Source organism: Grammomys surdaster, unplaced genomic scaffold (genome assembly GCF_004785775.1).
Source record: "Grammomys surdaster isolate TR1022 unplaced genomic scaffold, NIH_TR_1.0 1072, whole genome shotgun sequence".
Classification (NCBI taxonomy): Eukaryota; Metazoa; Chordata; class Mammalia; order Rodentia; family Muridae; genus Grammomys; species Grammomys surdaster.
The window spans coordinates 38943-49167 of NW_021605491.1; the positions used below are offsets into that span (position 1 = coordinate 38943).

General features: G+C 37.9%; 1 protein-coding gene across 1 annotated transcript; it reads left to right on the plus strand.

Moving 5' to 3' along the window:
- Positions 1 to 1189: 1189 nt before the first annotated feature.
- LOC114634740 (serum albumin-like) lies at positions 1190 to 10220 on the plus strand (the record flags this gene model as incomplete). Its single annotated transcript, XM_028783351.1, has 9 exons — positions 1190 to 1313; positions 2004 to 2061; positions 2978 to 3110; positions 4585 to 4796; positions 5491 to 5623; positions 6559 to 6656; positions 8085 to 8214; positions 9198 to 9412; positions 10202 to 10220. Coding segments are annotated over exons 1-9 (1077 nt in total), but the record flags the coding sequence as incomplete, so codon positions are not given.
- Between the last annotated feature and the right edge of the window lie 5 nt (positions 10221 to 10225).

Genomic DNA, 10225 nt, shown 5'->3' on the forward strand with positions numbered 1-10225 from the left:
AGTTAATCCTCCCTACTTTACAGGCCCCACATTGGGCGCCATTCTATAGCTGCCTGTGGCCACAGGTCAACTGTGTTCTTCTCAAAGGAAGGCTGGGAATGAAAGGGGGACAGAGGGCGAAAAGACATTAAGCCAAGACAAAGTTCTCTGATCAAGGCTCAATGCTTTCATGTTCAGCTCTCAATTAAAAGGAGAAGCCCCACCTCCACCACTGAACTCCTGCTTGCTCCAGTCTCTTCGGGGTGTGGATGAGGGGAGGTGTCTCAAGGCTATCTCAGCAGGCAGTCTATTCTTCTAAGCTCCTGTAGCAGACTGTGGGTCGCCAAGTTGGTTAACACTTGAGTCCTATTGTTTGGTCTGTTGTGGTAAAGGAGATCCTTCAGGCCTGCTCAAGGCTGAGGGAAGGGCACACCCACTGTCACCCCCAGTGGAAGTTTTTCCACAGGAGGACTTTTTTTTTTTTAATGTTCCGTTCATCTGTGTCTTCAGAGATTAGTTTGTAATGTTCCAGGACTCTTTGAGTCATAAAACAAGCAAGGAAACACTTTTCATTTCTCTTTCATTTAGCCTTTACTCCTGTGTTTGATTACAGAATTTATGCATGTTCCTGAGGATGAGGATGTAAGAATGAGGTCATAGAAAGTAGATTTCTTTCCTTGTAGAATTAGATATGAAGAAGAAAGCTTCTGAAAGTCTTCTGCACTTCTTTTTTTGCTCTACCCTTTCTCATTTCACATTTGAAACACTGTGATCTTTATTGATGATTCTAACTTTAAAAAGAGGCAAAAGACTTGGAAACTCTATAATGAGAAACTCCTTCCTTATGTAAATTTGTTATTACCGTTACATAAAAGCATATTTGGGATGAACAATGCAATTCAGTTCTCAATTTTAAAACCTGTCATACTACCACTAAGAGACACAAACTGAAATGCTCAAATGGGAGACAAAGAGACTAAACTTTTATGTAAAATTTGATGTCTTATGTAACTTTAATGAACTGACAAAGTCTTGTGGAGGGGGGGCAAACAGCTCCAGATGTCAAACATACACAAGGGATTTAGTCAAACAACATTTTGGCAAGGATGGTATGATTTTGTAACAAGGTAGGGACCAATGAAATGGGAGGTAAGTGTGGTTAATGATCTACAGTTATTGGTTAAAGAAGTATATTAGCGTGAGTTTCTCTGCACACAGATCATCTTTCCTATCAACCCCACTAGCCTCTGGCACAATGAAGTGGGTATCCTTTCTCCTCCTCCTCTGTGTCTCCGGCTCTGCTTTTTCCAGGGGTGTGTTTCGCCGAGAAGCACGTAAGAGTTTTATGATTTTTTGTCTCTACTTTTATCTTTCCTAGTAAAGGAAGCCTGGTATATTTAAATAGTTAAATTTTCCTTTAGCATTGATTTCTAGAGTGTTGTTGTTGTTATTTTTATTATTATTGTTTCCATCTGAGAACCCATAATGGTTATATTATTAATATATTTTAGATATCTTCAATGATGATAATGGGGGGATTTGGATAGCTTAGTTTTAATTTTTTTTTTTAACCTTTAAAATAATGCTTGGCAGAATGATTTAAACTACATCAGATATAGCTGAATTCATTGCAGTTTCAAAGGGCCTCCCTGCTCTAACATGCTATGCTAACAACTAAGAGTGTGTCTTACTAATTTTATAAATGGTATTTCTATTTATATTTACTTTTATTTATTCACTATTGTCTTAGTAGATATTTACAGACAGGACAGAAGCATTAAATCTTGGGTTTGAATGCAAAGTCATAAACACTTAATGAGTTTTAAAACAATATTTTTAGTGTAAGAATCTAACTTTGAAGGTAGTAGAGGAATCATTACCATCTTCAGATTTTCCTGTAATGATTAGAGGTCGGCATCTTCAGGGAATAGCTTAAGTTAATAAAGAGAAGGATACTACAATTAGTTGTCTTCATCAATATTTAAATAAATATGTTTTGTGGTTTTCTCTCCATGTTTCCACAGACAAGAGTGAGATCGCACATCGGTATAATGATTTGGGAGAGCAAATTTTCAGAGGCCTGTAAGTTAAAATGCCAAAGGTCCCTTTAATGTTTTTGATAGTATCAGTTTAAATTCTAACACACATTTTCCCACCTTGAGTATGCAAACTGTAGAGCAGTGCTGTCCAATAGAAATGTGTTCAGTGGCGAAAAGGCTGTGGATCTGTGCTGAGCAATATGGCAGCCAGCCAGAGGATACAAGTTTATCAAGTACTTTGCCCATGGCAAGTGTAAATGAAGAGCACACGTTAAAATAATATTTCATTTTTATTGAATGTGTCTAGCCATGTGTGACGAAGAGCTCTTTTCCTGGAGCCAGAATCTGTAGCCCACATCTAACTTGTTAAGTCTAGAAACTTATTTTTATTTCTGCAAAGGTCTATAGCTTTCGGGGCAGCTCAATTACTATTCATGCAACAAGATCTCATGGTATCTTGAGAACCTTATTTTATCTTTTTGTAGTACTGGGACCTTACACATGTGAAGTAGGTGGTCTATACTTAAGTCACATCTACCTTAGTAATGTTTTACTGTAGTAAAAATGAGTAATTAGTTTATCTTTAAAAAGTCAATAGCGTCATGTATTGCAATTAACAGAGGTATATGGATTAGAAAAGAAATAACTCAAAGGACTTCTATAATATCTAGCCTTGACAGTGAATAAATTTCGACAGTATTTTGCTTGTTTGCCTCATGTTCATGAATCTATTGACACATATATGCATTTACTTTTTAGCATGGTAGAAATCCATATTCTTTTTGCTTGGAAAGGCAGGTGTTCTTGGTTATGCCTCAGAGAATAGTTAACCAGAATAGGCTTTCTAGGTAGTTGTATGAAAGATTTACACAATATCAAAGGTGTAGACATACACAATTTGCTGTTTAGGAGAGCCACCTGTCTCATATTCGAGTTTTCTTTCTATGTGTGTTTTTCAGAGTTCTGATTGCCTTTTCCCAGTATCTCCAGAAATGCCCATATGAAGAGCATATCAAATTAGTGGATGAAGTCACAGACTTTGCAAAGACATGCGTTGCCGATGAGTCTGCTGCCAACTGTGACAAATCCCTTGTGAGTATATTCTGATTCTGAGAATCTACTTTTCTGCTTTATATGATTCTGAGTGTTTCAAAGGAAAGCAAATCGAGACTCCCTCAACTAAGGTCCAGAGAGCACTGTGGAAGAGGGGGCAGAGAGATTGTTAGAGCCAGGACAACGGAAATTTTTCTATGGGACACCATTTCCTAGTAATTGCAGAAGTTACACTCAAAAAGTTTCACCAACAAGACTGCACAAATGCAAGCCTGACAGTGACAGTGACAATACACATGCCAAAGTGCACGAGGGAAGACCACAAGAACTAAACCATATACAACGACCTATGGGCACCTAAGGAATGTAGAGAGCAGGAGAAATACGTTCTTAGAGGAAGAGCACATGAATTGCCTATCCAATACCAATGGTCATCCCTAAAACATACATATAAATAACAGTATACAGAGTAAGCAAGCTACATTTAGGAACATATGCATATTTACATAAATGTTTATGCATGTATATATGTAGATGCATGTATATGTATGTGCATGTAACAACAATTATTGAAAAATGAAGTAATGGTTCTGAAACAGAGCAAGGAGGCTTACATGAGACGGTTTAAAGGGAGAAGAGGGAGGGAAGTGTTGTGGTAAATCTCCAAGCCAAATATTACCACTCAAAAAAACCACAACTCAATAATTATGAAAATAAGCTGCACACCTAGATTGGGCAGATTCACCACTACACTATTCTATTCCCTAGCTATTTGATCCTTATAACTCTGGGATTTTCCAAGTCATGCACTTGTCCTTCCACCTCCTGCTCCTCCATTGTCTTCCTCCTCTGTAGTTGTCTCTCCCTCTCTCTCTCTTCCAACCAACCTTTATTTCTCCACCTCCACTTCTATGCCCAATCACTGGCTCTAGCCTTTATTTTACAACTTAAGGTGGGCAGAAGGTTCAATAGAAGTCACCTGTGTACTGATTCACTCCTCCTCGGCAGCCCCTCTCAGAAAAGTGGAATTAACATCAAAACACAAGGCCAGGGCTATCCATAACAGGGAGGATTGTGTTATTCCTTAGTTTTACAGGGAACATAGTGAGAATTTAGGCTTCTCCCAAAGGAGCAGAGCCTGTGAGGAATTGTGTGAAAGTGTTTCTCCTCAGCATGATTTTATCTGCTCCTCAAATTCCCTTGATTATTATTTTTTAATTATAGTGACTTTGCTCCTACCGTTTAGTACCAGATAGGAAACACAGAAGGTGACATTCCTCAAGGCCATTCGCTCTTTGCTTCTCTGTCTTATCCATAATACACATCATACACTGTGGCACTTGACTGTCATGAAAATTATACAGAAATAGGTAAATCAAAGGAAAGTGTGTGAGAGGAGTATTTCTGTATGATTTTCTTTTGCTTCATGGCTTAAAAAAGGAACTTTTAGCTTTTTGGCTATGGAGAAAGTTGGGTACTGGCAGTAATTTGACCTTTCTGTCTTCCACTTAAGCACACTCTTTTTGGAGATAAGTTATGCAGCATTCCTACTCTTCGTGAAAGCTATGGTGAACTGGCTGACTGTTGTGCAAAACAAGAGCCGGAAAGAAACGAATGCTTCCTGCAACACAAGGATGACAACCCCAACCTGCCACGATTTGAGAGGCCAGAGGCTGACGTCATGTGCACCAACTTCCAGGAAAACCCTGGCAGCTTCATGGGACAGTGAGTACCCAGACATCTGTGCTTTAAGCTAAAAACTGGGCAATAGCTTGGACAGTATCACTTATGCTAATAGTCATGACAACCCCAAAGATCCAACACCAAGACTGGGAATGTGTTGAGATGGTTTTAAAAAACATAATATTTGATACCACAAAACTATTCACAATGACAACAAAAAGATGAAAGATGTTTTGTTTTTGATCACAGATAGGACCTGTGTGAAATATCTGAGACTGGGAAGTTGCAAAATATTCTGAATGTGTTTGTTTGTGTGCATGCCTGCATGCCTGCGTGCCTGTGTGTACTTGATTGGGTGTTTGTGTGTGTGTGTGTGTGTGTGTGTGTGTATGTGTGTGTGTGTGTGTGTGTGTGTGTGTGTGTGTGTGATGTTCATGTTCTCTGGATCAACATCATTTTAGTCAGCAACATTATATCACCTAAATTTATGCACACTTGTGAACATTCATACACACACACACACACACACACAAAAGTGCACATGCACACACATCTCTCTTTTCTCACTTAACAACAGACAAAGACTATCACACAGGGGTGGCTACAATGAGTGAAAATGGTCAGTTACAAATCCCATGTGTACCCAAGGGTATGGGTTGACTCCAGTCATTTCTCTAGTGTTCTGGACTATGGGCAATGACTGTCTGCTTTCTTCTTCTTTTTTTCCACAACTCAGCTATTTGTATGAATTTGCCAGAAGACATCCTTATTTCTATGCCCCTGAACTCCTTTACTATGCTGAGAAATACATTGCGATTCTGACCCAGTGCTGTGCTGAGGCTGACAAAGCAGGCTGCATGAACCCTAAGGTAATCCCTGGAAAGACATATGAAGCACTGGCTGTGTATTCTAACCCCAGATTTTGATCATCTTATGGCTAGATTCAGGAGACTTGACTTTCTGAATGAAACTCCTGAATTACATTTCTGAATGAAATGTAATCGTTGGTTACTCTTAAGTAACCAATGGATTCTTGTTCTCATACCTTTCTTCCTTCTAAAGTTTAGCAATGGTCTGAGAGCGAAAATCCTTGACCATGTGTTACTTGTCCTCTCATTCTTTATGGTAATGATGTATGCAGTAGAATATTCTTTGTCAAATTGTGCAGAGATGGCTAGGTTTTGTTTGTTCGTTTGTTTGTTTGTGCTTTTAATTTTTTTACCTTCTCTGAGACATTTTACTGGAGCTAAAATTCAAAGCAGAGAGTATTTCCAGAGGCTAGAAGTTGGAATTCCTTCCTTCCTTCCATATATATTTTTTATGTGCATCATTTGTTTTTTGGAGGCACTTCCTGATTTTATGAAGGTTGATGGAGGAAGGACTGAAATGAGTTAGTCATAAAATTATAAAGGCAGACCAGGTTTATGTCCTGGGACATCCCCCTTTAGGACTCTTCCCTTGGCAATGTCTCTAAGGTGCATTAAGTAATTAGATGCTATGACCAGACTGATTTTCTTTACCCTTAGGTATCCAAATAATTATTTGACAAAATGGAATACTTGTGAATTGAGGTGCAAAGTATCTTTATAAATTTTTATTTGGATTGAAGGTCCCACTAAATGTCAGAGTCCTTACCTAGCATGAAAAAGGTCCTGATTTCAACTCCTCCCTACCCAAACCAATTATTTTGGCATAGGGCTGTCTGAAACTTTGGAAGGGCTGTGTGTGTGTGTGTGTGTGTGTGTGTGTGTGTGTGTATAAAAATAATCTTTTCCATTTTTTTCAACTGGATTTCTTTTTGTAGCTTGATGCTGTGAAGGAAAAAGCATTGATTTCATCTGTCCGTCAGAGAATGAAGTGCTCCAGTATCCAGAAATATGGAGACAGAGCCGTCAAAGCAGGGTACATGACTTTTCTTTAATATCTCAGCTCATGTCTTTCTGATGATAGTTGTCCAATCCAAAAGGCTGTGTCTTTATAAGGCACTTTATGAAAGTACACTAAATGTGATATTAGAATAATAGTATTAATTTGAGATCTTTGTCTCATTGTTTTTAAATTATCAAAGAATTTAGAGGACTTTTTTTTCTTAAGAGAAGATAGGTATTTAAAATCTTATTTGTTTATAAAGACTGGGACTCATTTTCAAATCCTACAAAATGCTGTTATAATCAGGATGGTTAATTTATGTAATTTATATTCCCTCAATCTAAAAGTGACTGTTTTATATCTTGATCATTGAATTTAGCCATCATACAAGCTGGAGTTACTACTTCCAATCTTATTACAACTTCAATTGTGTTCTTAATCTCATGTTTGTGTTTGACTGTCTCTTGTCTCTTTGACTTCGTATGCTGTAGCTGAGTCTGGGTGCATCCTTTAATATGGAAGCCAAGGAAGATATGCTTTCCCTTCTGGTGCCTCAACTGTTAGTCAATAATGAATCAACATAATAGGAAAGTTGAGATGAAGTTGTGTGTGTTCTCTAGAAACTGTCAGCACAATTATCCCCGCTAAGTCATTCCTAGTAGCCAAATCATTACAGCCTACCAAATCAACAAAGGAAGCAACTTCAATTTTAAACAATACACTGGTAGGCAAGGTGTGACAGGTTCCTGAAAAGAAGTCTCTTTATTAGAGTTAAGGAACTGATAATTATTTTGGGATGAGAATCTTGGCTTTTGCCATAGAGCTAGAGGCTGTCTGGTGGAACAGTTTCTTGGCAGGAGGATTCATGATTAGAACTCTCCATTTCTCTAGAAGTTAAGAATTTTTTCCCCCACAGAACATTAGTATTGAGAGTAATATGTCTTATGATGAAAGATGAGGAATCTTCATTTCATCCAGATGAGAAAATGCTTTCATGCCTTTATGTAATTTAATCCCCCAGGTCCTTTGATTCTTCATGCTATAACAGTCTAGAAGCTACTGCTTCCTGTTAGTCCCAGTGCTTAAATGGGGTCAAGCCAGAAACAGAAGTCAGATAAGGACTTAAAGCTTCACTGCTGCCCCATTGGGGAAGATCTTCTATGATTTTAACTTAATGAGGCTTTAGCTTTCAAGGCACCACCCCCATTCTTGTAGTAGATAATTCTGCCAAAGAAAAACATAACTATCATGCCAGACTAGCATTACAAGAACTGGTGAATTTTTATAGTTTGTTCATTTAAGTCAGTTTTGAACTACAAAACAGTTTGTAACAAGTTTTGAACTTGTTGTAAATGGTGGGTTTTTTTGTTTGTTTGTTTTGGCTTTCATACAAATACAGCATGACAATAATTCGTTGATGGAAATTCTGTGAGTTTTTTTTTATTTTTTTTTTAATTTCAGGGCAGTAGCTCGCATGAGCCAGGCATTCCCAAGTGCTGACTTTGCAGAAATCACCAAATTGGCAACAGACCTTACCAAAATCACCAAGGAGTGCTGCCATGGCGACCTGCTGGAATGTGCAGATGACAGGGTAAAGAGTCATTGTATGCTCTGTCAGTGAATACATATGTTTGTCTTCATTAGAGGACACTTATGTCTGTTTTTGTGACCATTACTTTAACAAGCTCTCCTTGGTTGGTGCCACTTTCCAGAGAAAATAAAAAAAAAACCAAAAATCTGAAAACAACAGCAAAAAGATATCTGAATTATTCAGTGAATGACCCAACACCCCTTTCTTCAGTCACACTTTTAGAGGGCTCTAATGGAGCAAGAACCATTTGCAAATGTAGATTTCTTAGAAGTTTCAGAAAGAGAGAAGTGGGCCTAGAGATCCCACAGATTGGAAAGGCTTTTAAAAATGCATTTATCCCTCGGTAGTCTTTCCCCTAATTAACTAACTGTCTGCTTTAAGTACATACAAATTTACTTTGATCTCATTTTCTCCAACATTGTCTGATTATCTCCATTACCCCCACTCGCCAAAGACTAAAAATATAACCAAATACCAGAACCCTCTTCTACCATAGTATCTTCTGGAAAACTCAAGACAGATATTTTATGTATGTAAGCAAGGCCTGTAATTGAACTCATTACTGATTATTTAATTATACTTCATATTTTAATGAATTATTTAGTTTCAAAATGCCTACCCTTAATTTGGGATGAATTTTTTTTTAAAAAAAAAAAAAAACAAGGACTAACTTTTACAGAAAAAGTGACCTGAATTATCACAGTCAGAAAGACATAAACTTCCTAATTAAAATGCATTAATTTAAATAAATACACACCTTGTTCCTGAACAGTCTTTCTCAGCTCTATTTGGAATGTTTTGGTCATAGTATCTGCATCCACGGGCTCTGCAGTACTTCAGGGCTGAGAATGTGTTTACAGAAACCACTTTGGTTGTGTGTGGTTTAGAACAGGATGAATATGCTTTCCCCACATAACAGAGGTCCAGGAACAAAATGTAGCCAAGATAATTTCTCTGAAACCTTTGTTTTTGATTTTTCACAGGCGGAACTTGCCAAGTACATGTGTGAGAATCAGGCAAGTATCTCCAGCAAACTGCAGGCTTGCTGTGATAAGCCAGTGTTGCAGAAATCCCAGTGTCTTGCTAACGTGGAAAATGACAACATGCCTGCTGATCTGCCTTCCATTGCTGCTGATTTTGTTGAGGATAAGGAGGTGTGCAAGAACTATGCTGAGGCCAAGGATGTCTTCCTGGGCACGTGAGTAGATGCCTTTCCTTCTACAGCTTTGTCAGAGCTGTAAGGTGTAGGAAACTACTCCAGGCTCTCCTTTGGAGTTAGTGTGGCTTCTGTGGCTCCCAGAAAAATTGTTCACCCTTGCTATTCTGAGCCTTTAAAGTTTTCCTTAAAAGTATTTTAAGTAATTTAAATTTTTTTATGAAACCATACATACATTCAGCATAAACTCAATGTTGCTTACTTCATAGGAGTATTTCTGAAAATCTTTAGAGATATTCTATGAATGTATAAATTATATGTACCACTTCACCATTCTTAGAGGCATATTTCTTAAGTATCTAATGTATGTGACTATGTCACCTATGTATCTACTTCCCTCTCCAGCTCTATCTATCCATCTCTCTGACAACAGCAAGGGTATCTATATCTATCTATTGTATATATGTCAACATGACACTAGTTGTTTCATACTTGGTTGAAAAGGCCAGAATGTCACAGTATGGAAAGACATGATACAACTACTAATAAATGGTGATATGTTTCCAGTAACTGCAACAATTATTTCCATTCTAAATGGAGGAAGTTAATGCACTGAGAGTAAGTTCACCATGCAGAATACTCAAATAGGTTTCAGTGGCAAAGGTGAACCTGGGAAGAGTTCTGTTTGGGTCCCACATTCTTGCTGCTTAGTGTTTTGCATGGAGCTCAGGCCAATGCAGGATGCCTGGGATGTGAATCCCTATTGAGATTGGTCATGTGACTCTATCACATGCTCATTTGTTTACCTTAGCCTATGTTCATCTCAATTAGGTTTTTGTATGAATATGCAAGAAG